The 17,795-nt window shown below is 40.0% G+C and overlaps 1 protein-coding gene across 4 annotated transcripts in view; it reads right to left on the reverse strand.

The window, feature by feature from the left end:
• Positions 1-17,795, reverse strand: part of ERN1 (endoplasmic reticulum to nucleus signaling 1) — a 71,083-nt gene that overhangs the window by 26,014 nt on the left and 27,274 nt on the right. For 3 of the 4 annotated variants that reach the window (XM_061615513.1, XM_061615515.1, XM_061615514.1), the window contains 5 exons: positions 10,192-10,225; positions 7,466-7,544; positions 2,484-2,556; positions 1,506-1,628; positions 38-139 (listed from right to left, as the gene is read on the reverse strand). In XM_061615513.1, the coding sequence (XP_061471497.1) occupies positions 38-139; positions 1,506-1,628; positions 2,484-2,556; positions 7,466-7,544; positions 10,192-10,225 (411 nt within the window). Of the gene's footprint in view, positions 1-37; positions 140-1,505; positions 1,629-2,483; positions 2,557-7,465; positions 7,545-10,191; positions 10,226-10,680; positions 10,924-17,795 lie in introns of those variants that run through there. The other variant, XM_061615516.1, reaches the window with a different exon arrangement.

The following is a 17,795-nucleotide window of genomic DNA, read 5'->3' on the forward strand; positions in this document are numbered from 1 at the left end:
TAGCATTTCAGCCTGCAATTAGGACCAATGTTCTTACTGTATTGGACATCTTCATCCGGCAAGGTGGCTGCATAGTCAAAGTAAGTGGCATTCCATCGCAGCTCCTTACTCTTGGTATCATACATTGTGATGGTATATTCTGTTTTTTAAAAAAACACAATTTCAATTTCTATTATGCCAAACAAAACCAAACACTCCTCAATCCTCTAAACAAAGGCTCCTGGTATGTTCACATCCTTGTATTTTTTTAAAGATTTTTCCGCTACCAATACCAGCAGATTTCAACGCTCATTTTGTAGTAATTAAAAAGTAAACCAGACTTTTCCTCTGTTAAAATGTGCTCTTCATTTCAGATTATAGCCTTTTTTTTCCAGCTCACAATACCATTCCCGTCTATCTCTGAATGTGGAAAAGTAACTGTTTTATGAGACAGAATCTCATAGATCATGATTTCATGGCATCTTCTATAATCTTCAAGACATATTTTCTAATTTCTCAGAGTGAGGAGCTTCTAGCTCCTGTGATGTGGCTAATGATAGGGTTGCACCACTGAAAAATGATATTGGGTTAGAAGACCAAAATCAAGTTTAGGAAGGAACATACAGGCAATTTCGTTCCCATAACAAAATAAGTTAGTTGGTGTGCCCTCTCCTCCACTTGGGCAAGATATACTTGGGCCTGCTAGGGGTCCTAGGCACATAGGAAGCTGACTTCGTATCAGGTCAGACTATTTGCCTTCAAGTCCAGTACTGTCTACTCTGTCTACTACCAGGGTCTCAGGCAGAGAGAGGTCTTTCCCACCACCTGCTACCTGTGCCTTTTTAAACTGGAGTTGCCAGACTTTGAACCAGGAACCTTCTGCTTGCAATGCATGCGCTCTTAAGACTGCGCTACGGACCCTTTCTCAGTAAGCACAAGCCACCAACAGTTTGATGCTCAATAAAAATGACTGCTGCTCAGTCATCCCACACCCATCATGCCTGGCCAGACACGACTCTTTGCTTTCTATAAATGGCCTTTAGCAATCACAGCTACACAAAGCCACCAGGATTAGAGACAGTTCATGAATAATCCCAGGTGCCAATGGGCAGTCGTCAGGGAGGGCAACTGCCTTCATGCCCTACCCGCTTCCCAGCAGCAGCTGGCTGGCTGCTGCTAGTAAGAGGGTGCTAGAGTAGATGGACTCTCCTTGGTCTGATGCAAATTTAATTTAATTTTATCAAAACCCAAATAGTTCATGTATGATGTGGCATAATCACTCATCACTGCAGAATAAAATAAAATGCTGAACAAGCCACCAAAGGCAATGGCTGAGCAGCTATTGTACATTCCACTGCACAGTCTCATTGTTGTGTGAAGGTGAATGATTTTTAGTGTAAAGCTTTCATCTTCAGATGTTAAATAAACCTCATTACTATGAGCTTATGTCTTTCAGGCCTGCCGGCCTGCCTTGCCTTTCAAAAGTTCCCTTTGAAGTGGTAGAAGGAAATACAACACCGTTTTACCTGTCCGGCCAAGATACAGGAGGGACGTAGATGGACACAAGCTTTCAGCAAATGAAGAAGTCAATGTTTGCTGTTTTTCTCCTGTCATGAGGTCTACCACATACCAGCTATCCTGCTTTTTTCCTAATGGGAAAAAAATAGCATTTTAGGATCACTAAGGCCATTTTGTAAAATCCCAGCAACTGGCTACTCAAAATGTTGTTTTACAGAACAGTGTAAACCCCTTTCAGCCTAGGGGCCTCATTCCCTCCTGGGCAACCTTCTGGGTGCCATATGCCAGTGGTGGACAGGACTAGAAGCAAAAGTGGGTGGAGCAACAATTGTTAATTTATTCACATATCCCTCTCTAACTCCATCCAGGCAAGCAAGAAGCACAAAGTTTGAGGACACATTCTTGCCAAGCAAAAACACTTGGGGACCCTTGAGCAAGGTCAGTGAGGGATACGGCCTGTGGAGAAGGGTGTGGCAGGTGAGAGTCCAGACTGCCAGACAGAGAGGCCTGGAGGGTCACACTCAGGCCCTGGGGCCTGAGGTTCCCCATGCCTGCTTTATAGTCCCAACAGTATGAGGAAATGGAGGCTGAAAGTTACAACAGCTCAAGTCAAGTCAAGGAATTCACTGTCAAACATAACATTAAACCCAGATATCCAAAACCTACATGGTGGTCTACCTAAGATAGAGATCAAATCGAGCATAAAAAAGGATACTATAATTATACATATTTAAATTCAACATGTAAAAAGGCCAAGAATAACGTGTTGCAAAGTAGTTCACTTAACTAAAGACAGGTGACCTTTGTTGTTGTTAAGTAATAAAAAACTAGATTTAAAGAGTAAATATCAAGAAGGACAGAAAATATACTGCCAAATCTGAGGGGGAAATTTCCATGCAAAAATACTTGCTCCATGGAGAGGTATTTCAGCTGCTGTAGCCCTAAAATATATTTAATTCACTTTTAGGAACCAAATGAGGCCTTACCCATGTACAGAATTCCATCTGAACTGCGGCAAGGGGATGCTTGAACTAGCTCAGGAATGGTGAATGGTAATTTCTAGAATATAAACAATAGCCGTCTTGATTTCATATTCAGCATTAACTGAAATTTCCAAGATAACAAGAAATCAGCAAACGTCATTTCTAAGCATGCTGCTGTTTTAGGGTCAATTGAAAGAGATTTGAGGCTTGCCTGCTCTAGAAGTTTCATGTACGTCAGGGTCTGTTTGGTGTATCTGCGATCTGCATCTGCCTTGCGTCATATGACATGACAAAAGACTTGGATCAGTGAAGCTGTGATATTAACCTTTCACTGCTACAAAGTATCACCAATAAAACAAAGTGCAAGAATGAAAATCAGATATTGCAGCTGCTTCTGAGGGAAGAGCCTAATGTTCTTCTTATTTCCCCTCTTTTTCCTATTTATTCTTCCACTCCTGCTTATTGAAAATGTAAGGTCTGTCATTCTCTCTCCACCCCTCAACTTAAAATATATTGCAACACTGTGCACATGCACTAGACAGGCGTCTCTGTTTTGAGAAATACCACAGGAAAGAAAAGCAGATGTTATCTCTCTCTTTCTCCTAATGTTTAAACGTGTATTTCTCACAAGAAAGGAGAGTGATAACAATTTAGGTGCCACGTGCTCCCTAAGACCCTAACATGTAGTAACACAGAATATATGAATATTGAAGTATTAGCAGAAAATAGCCATATATAAATGAATTTTAGTACCAAACAGAAACAGAGATACTGTTTTTTAAAAATTTTTTAAAAGATCATGTTCTTCCTCCATGAATCTTAAGGAAGTATACACTGTTCTCACCATTTTATCCTCACAATATGTTAGGTATGTCAGATTAAGAGACAAACTGACTCAAAGTCACTCAGTGAGTTTATGGTCAGTCAGGGATTTGAACCTTGATCTCCCCAGTCCCTGTCTGATGCTCTGTCTACCATGCCAATCAACCAAATATAACATATCTCTCGTGCACCTTCTGCATTGACTTGTTCAGTTATACACTAATCTCATTGCTGAAGCTTCATATCCTACATGCAGCAAGGGATCTTGAAATGATCACTTGAGAGCACAGGTGATGCACCTATTCTGCCCCAGCAGATATTCTTACAGTGGATTACATGTTGGCATTGGGGCCTAGGTATCTGGAACCCAATGTGCACATGTCTCGTCCTCAAAGTCTGTGCAACACAAAACTGAGGTATATGGATCAGAACTGCATGTATTGGGCTCTAAGCATGTAAGCCACAATGGAAACATGAGGTTCAAAATACAAATGTCAGACAGAGTGGGTGTACCATCAGCATTGGGACAAGGTAGGACAATCCTGATCAGTGTAGGATTTGAATGTCTGCACTGAGCTAAAGCACACACTCCAACATTTCACAGGTGAAAACAGAAACAGTTTTGTATGCCTGCTGTCAGTGTCCCAGTGTCACCTCCTCCCCAACGTTTGCATTGCTGAAGCTACTTCTTTACCTGCTATTTTGCAGTAGCCTATCCTGTACTGCAGTGCTGGTGAGCCTGCTGTGGCCCTCCAGATGTTGTTGGGGCTCCAGTTCTCATCAGCCATAGGCAGCATGGCTAGTGGTCAGGGAAGATGGGACCTGGAGTCCAGCAACATCTGAACAGCCACAAGTTCTCCATGCCTGCTCTACTGGCAACGGGTGTGTAGTGTGCTGATAGTAAGATTTCCTTTTCTAAAATCTTACAAACATTAGAAATTAGGTGGTCACAAGATTTAAAAGGTGTTAGGCTAGAAAAACAAAGTTGTCTATTATATGTTATCATACTTAACAGTTCAAAATGAACCTCAGCAATCATTGTGAAACGGCAAGTTGTGCATGAAATAGTGCTTTAGTGTTCATGCATGTGTATTATGTGTGGTACAGTCAAGATGCATCCATCCCTCACTCAGAATTTTAACTTCTAATTATTCATGGAAGGGGCGGAAACTTCAGAAATTAGCAACTGTGACATCTGCATGCACGCACGCACGCACGCACGCACGCACATACACACACAATTTTAAAAAAGCATCTTCAAAATGTTAAAGGCACACAGCTACTTCAGTAAACTCCCATGGCTGTGAGCAGAGAATAGCAACCCTTCTTGCGCTTCACAGAAGCATAATACATCAACAGTGAATCTTCCTAAAGACTGGGGGCAGTGCATCAAAATATTGAAATCACAGGTGCATTTTACAGCTGCTTGTAAACACTGTGTGATTCTACTTTCTTGTGGGAAGATGAAAAATGTAGCACAACAGCTACCCCCAGGACCTTCATGTACTTCGAAAGTCTAGAAGGGTTCCTTCCACCACATCATTTTTATAAAAATTCTAAAGGACGCAAAAGATCAAAAGACAGAATGTTCAGAAAAGTCTGCCTCCTACACAAAAGACAAAAGAGTGTATTGGGAATGTAGGAAAAGCCTTATCCAGGTCAAACTATTTGTTCATGTGGCCCTGTATTGTCTGCTGACTTGCAGAGGCTCTCAGACAGAGAGAAGTGTTTAGCATCATTTGTTGATTCTTCAAAAAATAACCCACAAAACCTTGAGGTATCAGGGACTGCACGCAAGGCATGTTGCTCTACTGTTATGTCTTTTGGGGCATTCAGGAGAAAATATATCATCGTTAAAATTATAAGAGGAAGTTATAACAGATTCAGGAAAAGAAACTCATAGGAAGCTAATATTTATATCTTATTTCATCACAAAACCTCAGTTCTGAAACAACTATGCAATGAACATCTGCAAGGAGGTCAGAGCATGCCTGTTTAAACACTCCATGTACTTCAAAAAGAAACAGAGAGGCAATATGTACTGAAAGTAATTATGGAACCAATACAAAAAAAGCACCCCACAAATTCCTGGAATACGTTGTATTTCTTGACAAGGTTGCTGAATACCTTGATTCCTTCAGGCTACAATTAAGGGCCTTATATATATTATAATCACCTGAAAAGATGTTCCAAGGACCAGTTAATCTCTTTCAAATGCTGCATGTATAATACAATTTAAAAATTATCCAAAGTGTCTAATAGACACTTGTATATTGGAATTATTATGAAGCCAAAAATACTTTCCTGAAGTTCACAATGAACTTTATAAATTCATCGCTCTCTGCTCCTGAACCAAGAGTATGGGAATCCAGACAAGCTGTCATCAAACTTGGGTGTATCCATTCCTGGAATTAGTTTCCTAAAGTTGGCACCAGCACCTAACAAGTGTATTAGCTAATAGCCTAAGTAGGGCACAATTCTGGTAAATGCAAGAACTTCAGAACATTTTAATAAATAAGGGACACAGAGAAATGCCTAAACCTCTGCACAACTTGGTTATCAATGAACCTGTTTGACGCCTGAAAGAACAGCAACTTAAATTTACTTGTGGGTCTGTTCCTTTTAGAACAAAGAATGCCTCACTCCTTGGTTATATTTTCATTTGATGCACCTTTTCCCTTTGTTACACTAGGCTGATTCACGTGTTAACACCAAAGGGCACTTGGACTCTCCATGGGCTCACACTCTGCCCCCTCTCACACTTGCCTGCTCCAATTTCCTGTCCGACTTCCTAGTTCAGACAAATCATAGATTACAGCTATGTATGAATTGGTGAACTATGGTGCCCTTGCTCTCCAAACCAGAATGGGAAAACTTTGACATAATACAAGATTTGTTCATATGATCTGGTATATCCAGAGCAGACTGTAATGCTTTCTATGTAGGTCTACCTTTAGAAGTTCAGAAACTTCACCTGGTTTTGGTGCAAAATTCAGTCATCTGATTGCTTGTGGGGGGCAGGCAAGTTAATCATATGACACCCATTTTTATCAGTCACATTTGTTACCCATTTGCTTCCTGGCAAGTACTAACTTTTAAAGATCTGAACAGTTTAGAACCAGGTTATTTGAAGGTTTGCCTATACTGAGGTGGGGAACCTTTGGCCCTCCAGATGTTGCTGAACTACAACTCCCATCAGCCCCAGAAAGCATGGTCAATAACCAGGGACGGTGGAAGCTGGTGCTTCAACAACATCTGGAGAGCCAAAGATTCCTCATACCTGGCCTATACCCATATGAACCTGCCCAGGCCCTAAGATCTGGCCAGCCATTAAGGCCAGATCATGTGGCCGTGTACCATGGACAAAACCTTTTCAGTGGGGAGCCTACATTTGTGGAATTCCCTCCCTGAGAACTCTGCTTGGCCCCTTCTTAAGTGGACCCTAAAAACTCATCAAGCTTTTGAATGCTGATCCTCTGTATATAGTTTTATCTGGACAGATTTTATTACATGTTATTTATTCGATTATTATATTGCTTTTAATGTTTTTCCTGTAAGCCATCTTGTGAGGGCTTGGTCTAAAAGGCAGAGTAGAAATAAATAAAATAATAATGATGGGGATGATTTAGAAAGAAAGAAAGAAAGAAAGAAAGAAAGAAAGAAAGAAAGAAAGAAAGAAAGAAAGAAAGAGATCTATTTCATTTGTATATCTGAAATTTATTTGTGCCAGCTTGAAAAAGGCAGAAAATGTAGAACTTAAAAACATTGTTTTTATTTAGATTTTCAAGTAATGACAAATAATTCTAAAAATGATTTTATAAATAGAGGTTTCTCCTGTACTAGTCAAGTGTAGGACACTCATGTTACATTTTTAAAAACACCTGATAGCCATCCCTTCCACTGCAATGCCCTACCATTTTTTGAACTTTAAATAATATATTTAAATTTTTATTTTTTATTTTCAGTTTTTAAAAAAGTTCTTTGAAGGCTGAGCATGCTTCTTCTCCAGGATTTTTAAAAAAATCAAAGTTCTGAACAAGTTGCCAGAAAGGATATACCTTGAGTGGCAAAGCCTTTATGTTAAAAGATAAGCAATTTGTCATCTACAAAGGCTCTCATTCTATGGAAACAACATAGCTATTGTCTGATTAAGTTATACGTACAGTCAAGCCTTCATTATTCTTGCCACCAAGTGTGTACAGACTTCCATCGTTAGGATCGGGAAGAAATGCTGGCCTAGGACTTAAGAAGTTATGAAAACAGTAATTAATGTTATGTATTTATGAAAAAAGTGAAGCACAATAGTATTCAGTTCCTGCTCTCTAGTGTAGGCAACTATTTTTCTTTCTTTTTTTCCCCTAATGTAAAAAGTGAAGTGTGAAATACTTATTTTTAACTTGGCATAGCACATAAAGCCACCATTATTTATACCAGAGACCCAGTCCCATAGGGGATTGGATTAACACAGTAATCTTTCAAGTCACATCCCACATTTCCACCAAAGTTAGTTTGGTGGGTTTGTTCCAGTCTTTTCGAGGCTAGTACAACTTGCTGAAAACATTCCTTTTTTATACATTGTTTTTTTCCATAAAGTGAATAAAAACAATTTGAATTTGTCTGCTGTTGTTTAGCTGATTAATTTTTGGTACTTTCTTTTAAATATTTTAATCATTGTTGTCATTTATTGTATTTTATTTGACAATATTGTAACCATCCCTGGACTGTGGTTTTGGCAATCCCTACAAGACAGGATATCAAATCTTGGTTGATATCATGGTTTATGGAGAACTCTTACATCATAATCTCCTCATTTAGATATCACAGGAAGCCGTGGTTAAAAAAATTAAGAATACACAAGAGAAAGGAGAAGAGAGTACGTGTGTAAATGGTTTGTTCCCAGCCCAATAATATCATGGATTATCAGACTGAGATTGTTATGCCCGAACTGGGTCATTGACTTCAATTACCAAGCCATGTAACATAGTAACAGCTCAGTAATGGCCACAATTTGGCATTGCTATATACAGGTTTCTCTTTTTGAAGAGCAGATTTTAAAATTTTCTTTTCTTAAAAAGTATGTTTGAATCTGGAAACTTCTTTTCAGTATGCTGTGCCATTTTGGAAATTAAAACTTAGAATGCTTTCAGATGCTAAATAAAATCACCCTCCCTGTCAATATGGAGTGCTGGGGCTTGGGAGACCATATAATTATAATGTTCCCCACCAAGATATTCTTATAAGAGTGATTACATTTTGGACAATCCAGGTTATTTGTATTTTAGTCCTGGGGAAACACTGGCAACAATGTTGATCCTAGTTGACCTCATAATAACCCATGCTTACTGCAGAATAGCATGTTTTACTGGTCCTGTTCTGGCACTTTTGACAGCAGCCTGACACACAGACATTCAGCTGGTGAAGTTTTTCCTGGCATGGAGTTAAGTGATGTAAAAAAAACCTTCACTAGCACAATTTCTGTTTCACACTGTTGTTAAAACTTCAATCACAGGTCCAGTAAAAAGCTGGCAGTATCAACTAGCTACAGGGCATGCATTTGAATAAAACAATATGCTGGGAAGTACTATGTCAAAATAGTGATTCCCACCATCTTTGTAAATGCAGCGCAACCCAAAGCACTCTTAAATGGGTCCACTTGGCAGAATCTTCCACTGAAAATAATGAAACCTGCTTCCCAGTTAATATGCTTAAGCTGCTAAACAGGCCCAGCCAACCTACTTAAAATGGAAATATGCCAAGTATTCTACAGAAACACAGAGTGAAGAACCACAAATGAAAATCCACTTGCAGAATGAGGCTTTCCCACATCTCCCGTCCTGCTGCAATCTGTTGCCCCCTCCTCCCAAAGCCTGGGATATGGTGTAGGGGGCTGCAGCTGGAAAAGGGAATCAATGGAAATCTGAGACCACCACCCCCTTGTGTAAATGAAAAGCACTTCAACTTCTGCAAGAAGAAATCTTTTCTATCTAAGGTCACAACCACACCATGCATTTAAAGTGCTCTTATACTAGTGCAAGTCATGGCTTCCCCAAAATAATCCTGGGAACTGTAATTTATTAAGGGTCCTGGGTCCTGTAGCTCTGTGAGGGGTCTTCTAACAACTCTCAGCATCCATAACAAATTACAATTCCCAGGATTCTTTGGGGAAAGGAATGGGTGGTATTCAGTGCAAGTCCTACTCATAGTAGACCCAAAGAAGTTAATGGACATGACTAACTTAGGTTCATCATTTTCAATGGGTCTACTCTGCGCAGGACTTAGTGGAATACAACCCATTGATTTTCAACTTTTAAATTGGCTTTTGCATGTTCCCAAAACCTCAGTGACTGTCAACAGTTGTATAATAGTGTTTATACATATGGTGTGGATGTGACTTAATTCACAGTCCATTTGGAAGACCTTTCATTTTAAAAGTTTGTTTATGAGTTAAGTTAGCAGCAAAATGACCTGACAACTGGATTTCTCTCCCTTTTCCAACATACTTGGCCTGTAATGAAAAAAAGAGCTGGCGCCAGATTATGGCAAAAGCAGCCTTGTGCACTTACAGTGTTTGGTGGGATTTTTTTTATTTTATTTTTTGCCCATTTGCTCTGTGCTGGGATCCATGATGAATTCACAGATCATTATGGAGTTTGACACAGAGAGATTCTGAAGATGAAATGGACCAGAAACCCCATCCCCTTGTGCATTCATATACTATTGTTTATACACATGTAATTCATCTTGCTGAATACTACTCCTTTTATCAGTTATCTGGGCCAATTCAATGGCTTCCCTTTAACTTTAAGATGCTTGCATTTACCACTGCCTTCATCTTGTTGTCAATAAAAACCAAGAATCAGGGGAGTGGGGAGAAGGAAAGAAGACTTACTCTTCCACGTGTAATGGCACCTGAAGTACAGGATCTGCACAAACAAAGCAGAAAGTCAGAGTCAAAGCAATTCAGCATCCTGACCTCACTCATATCAAGCTTCTAGTCGGTGATAACGCTACTACCACCTGCTTCACCTGTCAGGGAGATTACAGGTTGGCAAGAGCCAACTCCCAATAATAACAAGGAAAGGTTGGATAGGGGCCTGGCTAAAACAGAGAGCTTGATATGCTACTGTTACATAGACGTTTCCCAGACTGGAAAGTTTTTCCATCCTGCTCATTGTTCACATACATCACTTTATGAGCTTGTTTTCCCCACAACACCTCCTCTACTATTTCATCATGTCCCTTTGTCCCTTTCCCTATGTGCTCCCATTTTTAAAAATTAGATAGGAAGTTCTTTGGAACAAGGACTTGTCTTTGCTTATCTTACTCTGTAAATTGTTACGTATGCTCATTCTGCCATACTGTACTGGACTCCACTAACCTTCCCAAACATCTAGTGTCCTGTCCCTCATCTGTAAGAAGGCTGAGAGCTGATAGTTGTCTGGTCAGTGTGAGGACCAGAACATTGTCCCTATTGAATATTATTCTAGAGACGGAATGGGAGAGAGGGATGCTATGTGAATGTGATGTAGTTCCCCTCTTTAACTTCTGCTGTTTTCACAGTAGCTGTTTCCTCCAGAATAGGCACCAGTTTACAGTGTCAACTTATTGCATTTTAGTATTTTCCATGTTGTCCTCAATGAAGGGGCACAAGCCACTTTAAAAGAAAGGGGCAAGAAGGAAACCAGTAATTAAAGGGCCAAGAGCAGGGAGAAGCTGGACCTTTGCTGAAAGAGGACTTACTTCTGATATACTAGGATCTTGCCTAAGGCGATTGGAATGGGGAATATAGTGTTATTTTAATTTTGTGATCAATTGCTCACAGAAGGGCAATGCTACAGGATCACTAGTGGACCTTGTGCTTCCAAAAAAGCTCAGGATGCTAAAAATGTTTTTTTCATTTGAGCTGGGGGTGGGGAAAAGCAAATAAAAAGGGGGATTGATTAAGGCTTCAGTCCAATTACACACTTACTTGGAGTAAGTCCCATTACATTGGATAGCACTTACTTCCAAGTAAACATGCATATCTTTCCATCAGTGCTTTCATCAATAGCTGTACAAGTCTGAAGCATATCCATTCTCCTATTGTTTGCAAGTGGAAAATGTTCAAAAGGCATGCACACTGCAATCTCACCTGCATGGAATAATTCTAAGAGTGTGGAAAATTCAGGAAAAAAGATTTGTAAAAGACTCCTGGTCTCAGCACATTAAAGCAGTAAGTACAGTGAAGAAAGAAAACAGGTCTACTTGCCAACAATATCTAGTACTATAAACAGTTTTAGATCAGCTTCCTCCCCACACAAACAAAATGATGCAAGAGCAAAGAAATAAGAGAACAAGCAATCCTCTTACAGACAGGCTCTAGACTGCTTCAGGCCAGGCAATTTTTCTACATAAACAGGGTTGCTCCCTTTGTCTGGCAAGGCTTAGCAGTTTTCCCCCCATAACTAACTCTCTACACTAGAGAATGCCACACCTGTTGAATTCCTGCTTGTCAAACAACTTTTTAAAGGGACATTCATCCTGCCAGGAAATGGTGCAAATGCTGTACACATATCTCACTTCTCTGTGGAATACCACACACATCTCTTTTGCTATGTGCCCAAATAGCAGCAATCCATCAGCTACTATGCTTTTTTTCACTGTGTGCACATAGCGAGAACAGGCAACTGTGCATTTGTCACTAGGGTTGCCAGGCTCAGGGCCTGAGAATGATTCTGTATCTTTAAGAGAAGAGAAAATTCAGCCAAATGCCAGGCCCGGCCTCCAAGAGGTCTTGTGTATCTTTACAAGTTGTGCAGGGGGAAGGGAGAATTTCACCTTGTGGTTTTTCCCATTACTGTGTTGCAAGAAAACCTGCACTTGGCTGAATTTTCTCTTCTCTTAAAGATACAGAATCATTCTCAGGCCCTGAGCCTGGCAACCCTATGAAGAAGCCCTGTCTGTCCCTACGATATTTGACTTTGGTCAACCTTCTGAAGTAGTTATTATATAAAATCACCAGATCTTAACATTCTGAAGAGGGTTTTGTTTCCTCCAAAGTGAATGGTTCTTTTTATTTGGCTTTATTTGGCATTCCAAGCCTTATGGCTACACGAGCCCCATTTTTTTTTAGTTACTGTCAGAATCATAAGGGTTAAAGAGAGGTGTTTTAAAAAGAAATCAGTGGGATCTGCAACAAAATGTTGCAGTGTGGAATGCTCTTGTTCAGTTTCAATCTGATCAGCCATGCCCTTTAACAGGGTATTCCATTTCATCCCACCACCACCACAGAAACATTCAGAGTTCTGTAACCAATGAACATGCTCAGTCATCACTAGGCAGTTCCCATGCACACACACTTAGGAGTTTATTCCTAAAGTTTTTTTAAAATATACTTCTGCAAACCTGGGGTTGCCCGAAGCCTGTTGACACCTTCCCTCTTGTGGTGTTTTGGCTACTTAACGATCGGCACCCAGAGAACTGAGCTTCCTGTTAGTATGTAGGATTATGCATTAAGCGCTAAGCAAAACTCAGCTGGAAGTTCTGTGCATGGGCCATGCATTGTCCATCCTGTCAAATGGTATAATTTAAAATGAATCTAAATGTTTAGACAAAGGCAACTAAATGAAACAAGAGATAGAAAAACCATGAGCTAAAGTGTTTGTTTATAGTCAACTAGATTTTTAATAAGGAAGGAGTGATCACATGGTAGCTGGTCATCAAGTGCCTAAAAGAAGAAGAAAATAGGTAGCACCTCTGTTAAATGAGAATTCATATAATGTATTCACGGCACTGCTCAAGGCAAGTAACCAAGTGACTTTGCAAGTTGTCTTGATGGACAGGTTAGGGACAGAAACTTCTCATTTGGAAAACAACAAGCTGTCCAGATTAGAAAGATAGCTCAGAACTGAATTTGAGCAAAGGCCATACTGAAGGCTTCTTTGCCAAGGTGGTGATTTCCAGATTTTCTTTTCTTGAAAGGGTCACGATTCAGCATGAAAACTGCTCTATCATGATTTTAAAAAAAAAAATCTAGGCTTGATTTTAAACATGTTCTTCTGAAACTTAACGACTAAAGCTTGCTTGCTTGAAAGCCTTGCAGGCTAGTTTGTCTTTATAACTGTAGATAGGGTTGCCAGGCTCAGGGCCTGAGAATGATTCTGTATCTTTAAGAGAAGAGAAAATTCAGCCAAGTGCAGGTTTTCTTGCAACACCATAATGAGAAAAACCACAAGGTGAAATTCTCCCTTCCCCCTGCACAATTTTTAAAGATACAGAATGCTACCTCACTATCAGCATTCACATGTCACCATAGCTTACCATGCATGAGCCACTTGTTCCTCCACTTCACTCCTCCCTTCTACTACATAGAGAAAACAAATTATAATCCCTAGCATAGTGTTATGAGCAAACCAGGGATCATTGTTACACTCAAACAGATCACAATTGCTAAGCTAAGAACAAACCTTGGCTCATCATTGAGATTTGTTTGAAGCTAAGCAAGTAACATTCCCTGGTTCAAATGCAATGTTAAGCTTGCTATTGTGGTATGTATTCTCCATGGACTAGTGTATTCACAGTATTTTTTTATTTTATAACCATTAACTATGGTTTACTGTGACTTGCAAATGGCCATGGGCAAAGATTTTTCACAATCCTGTTACCGAAGATCCTTTACAGTAGAGGTATTGGGTATTGAACCTGGGACCTTCTATATCAGGGGCATGGAACCTCCACCCCATTGGCCATTCTTAGCCTGCCAGGGGATCCAATTTGGGCCACAAGGCCATTTTCCCCAAAACTATGTCCACCTGTCAATCAGCTGACACAACTGGGTGGCCCCACCCACATGTCAAAGTTGGCCCCTGGGATGGGGTGGGGAGAAAGATCTGGTGTAGTGGGCCAAAAAGGTTCCTCACCACCACCACCACCACCACCACTGTTCTACATGGACAGCTGATGCTCTGTCACTGAGCTATATGGTCCCTCCCTTCTGCTCCCCATTATCGATAAACAAGCAAATAAAGTGCCTTGTGCAGCCATTGCTCATAGTCTGTACAACTAATTTCTAGCAGTCTTTAATAGGAAAACATTGTTGTTTTACTGCTACAGATCTCCAAGCTCTCTAGCTTTTTGTATTTAAATACCACTCTGCTTGAAAGGTTATGAAAATATCCCGGCACTAGGCACTGTATCAACCTGTTTATTACATGTCTGCTCTACAGTTCCTGACATCTTGTTGGCCTTGTCTAGACTAACATATTTGCATGTCAGAAACATTTAATTAAGTGCTCTCAAGAAACTATAGCTTGTAGAGGATAGTCAAAAACTCTTATTTTTCATTGATATGACAATAACATAAAGGTAACCAAATATAAAAGTGTAATATTGATCTGAGCAGGGCTTGTATCTGGCGTCTTTCTTTAACTATTTATCAGCATGATTTCAGGTATGACCCAATGTTTGCATAACTTTATTACTTTTGTAGTTGCTATGTAGTGGGATCCTGGTGGAACTGTGTCACTTAAAAATGGGGCTAACAGCCTACAACGGAGGCTGCAGTAACCATGTCTTTGACAAACTAGCATTGTTGTAATTGTTATTTGTAACTTGTCTACAGCAGGGTGGGGAATCTGTGGCCCTCCAAATGTTCCTGAACTACAACTCCCACCAGCCCCAGCCATCATGGGCAACCATCACGGAATATGGGAGTTATAGTCCAGCAACATTTGCAGGCTCACAGACTCTCCCTGATCTAAAGTATGCACAAGAGTCTCACTGAGTAGGGAAAAAGCTGAATTGTGAGATTCACGTGTATACATTGCAGAATTTGTTTGCCAGTCATTCTTAATGGGTCAATAACTCTTGAATTGTGGCCAAAAAGCTTTACAGGCATGCTTTTTCACACTTTCTTATTCTCTAAGGCAGGGAGAAGAGAGTGCATGTTCTTAAACAACTGCTGCATTTCAGATTTTTCAAAGGATACCTGGGGGGAGGAGGAAACTTGAACTGCTTTCCATGGCTGCAGATAATGTCGAAAGGTTAGAACATAATTTCTTATATCTGATTTGAGTGTCAATGATGAAGACAACACTGTTGCATTTTAAAATCACTGTGAAACAAGGACTACCACTAGCAGGGGCATTTCTCTTCCTACACCCTCCCCAGCTCTGTTAAAATTCTAGATAATATTTCAGCTGTCATGATAAACATTAAGTGATAAAGGCAATATTTTCTCACCTAACAAAAACAAAACCCTAAACCCGTATCCTGTGTTATCTTCCCTTCAACTCACTTAGCACAAAACTAGACATTGCAGATTAATATTATATACTAAAAATGAAAAGAATGTAAGGATAGACCTATGATATGAGACAAATGATCCCTCTAGTCCAGCACATGCTTTTCGAACAGTGCCCAGCCAGAGGCTTCTGGAAAGCCCAAATGTACAGCGTGAAGGCACCCGTGCTCCCCAGTCAGAGCTTGGAAAAGTTACTTTTTTGAACTACAACTCCCATCAGCCCAATCCAGTGGCCATGCTGGCTGGGGCTGATGGGAGTTGTAGTTCAAAAAAGTAACTTTTCCAAGCTCTGTCCCCAGTGCTTTGCAACTGGGATTCAAAGCTTACTTTAAACCTATTAACTATGGGCAATAGATACCAACAGCCCTACCTTGCATGAATTTGTCTATTATTAAAACCTTCTAAACCAGCGCACATCACCACATTTTGTGACAGTGAATTCCATCAAGTTAATTATGCTTTATGTGAAAATGTACTTTTGTTGGGTTCTAGTATTCCAGGGGAGGGAGCAAAATTTGTCACTATCCCTTTTCTCCAAATCTCTCTAGTTGCCTTTTTCTACTCTTCCCCAGCTCTGCAATATCCTTATTGAGATGGGATGGCCATAAATGTACACACTGTTCTTTACCCAGTTACAGACCAATTAGCCCCCAGGCCACTGTAGCACTTAGAGCAAGGGATGGCATCAGGCCAGTTTCTGTGCTTGAGCCGAGGATATAGTTCAGTGGAGTTGGAGAAAGGAATGGAAGTCATTCCATGGGGACGCGAGATAGGGCCTTTTCGGTGGCTGCCCCGAGGCTTTGGAACTCCCTTCCGAGGGAAGCAAGACTGGCCCCCTCCTTGCAGTCCTTCTGTCAGCAAGCAAAGACTTTTTTATTTCAACAAGCCTTTAGAACTGAAAGCTGTTAAGGACAGGTCTTGAAGGGTGCGGCATTGCTGTTGCCTAACTGTATTATTTTAAACTGAGTTTGAATTATTTTAACTGTATGTATGAATGGTTTTAATACTGTAAATTGTTTAATTTGATTTTAATCTAGACTTTTGTATGTTTTTAATTATATGTGTGCTTTTATCTGGAAGCCGCCATGAGTTCCAGTTTTGGAAAAAGGGCGGGGTAGAAATAATGATAATAAATAATAAATAAATTCCTCCCCATCTTCACAGGCCTTCAGCTACTACTAGCCAGTGTGGTGTAGCGGTTAGAGTGTCAGACTAGGACCTGGGAGACCTGACTTCAAATCCCCACTCAGCCATGAAGCTCACTGGGTGACCTTAGGCCAGTCACTGTCTCTCTGCCTAACCTACCTCGCAGGTTGTTGTGAGGATAAAATTGGGAGGGGCAGAGTGATGTTTGTATGTCACCTTGAGCTCCTTGGAGGAAAGGTGGAATATAAATGTAATAAATAAAAATAATAAATAATAATAATAATTCTGAAAAACAATGTCAAATGGAAGTAACAACAGAGGAAGTTATAGGGCTCATTCACAAATCAAAAACAAACGACTTGCTTGTTCCAGATGGCATACATCAGAGTGTTTTTGAAGAACTCATATGTACAATTGTTGATCTTCTAACAAAATTGGAATTTGTCACTAGAATCAACTTTCTTATTGGAGGTTGAGAAAGTAGTCAACCATATAGCACAATTTTTTAAAAAGCAATCTGACGGGAGTGGGGGTAAACAAGGAAATTAAAAGTTTATTAGTCTAATTTCTATTCCAGTGGTAAACTGTATTAAAGTTAAGATGATTAAACCTATAGCAGAATAAACCCTTCTGAAGAACTGGCATCGCTTCTGTGAAGTTCTACCTCATCAACCTTTTAGAACACTGTGCATGTATGAACAAGCAGGTAACTAGGTGTAATCTAGTAGACATCACTTCAATTTCCATAAAACTTTCTGACAAATTTCCTCACAACTCCTGAGTAAAGCCATTTATGTATTTTTTAAAAATATTTAATTTAATTAAAATATGTATATATTGCTTAATCATTTGCATATCTAAGCAATGCACATAAAAACAAGCCTTACATAAAGCAAACAACAGAACAGTAAAATTATGATAAAACCAAACATCTTTTAAAGCCTGCTGGAACAAGCAAGTTTAGGCTGGTACAACTGCCTCCCTCCATTTTTGCAGCATGTGCATTTTAGCAAGGACTCTTAACAGATCAAGAGAGATTATCTGGGGCACACTGCATCCCTTGGATG

Source organism: Rhineura floridana, chromosome 3 (genome assembly GCF_030035675.1).
Source record: "Rhineura floridana isolate rRhiFlo1 chromosome 3, rRhiFlo1.hap2, whole genome shotgun sequence".
NCBI lineage: Eukaryota > Metazoa > Chordata > Lepidosauria > Squamata > Rhineuridae > Rhineura > Rhineura floridana.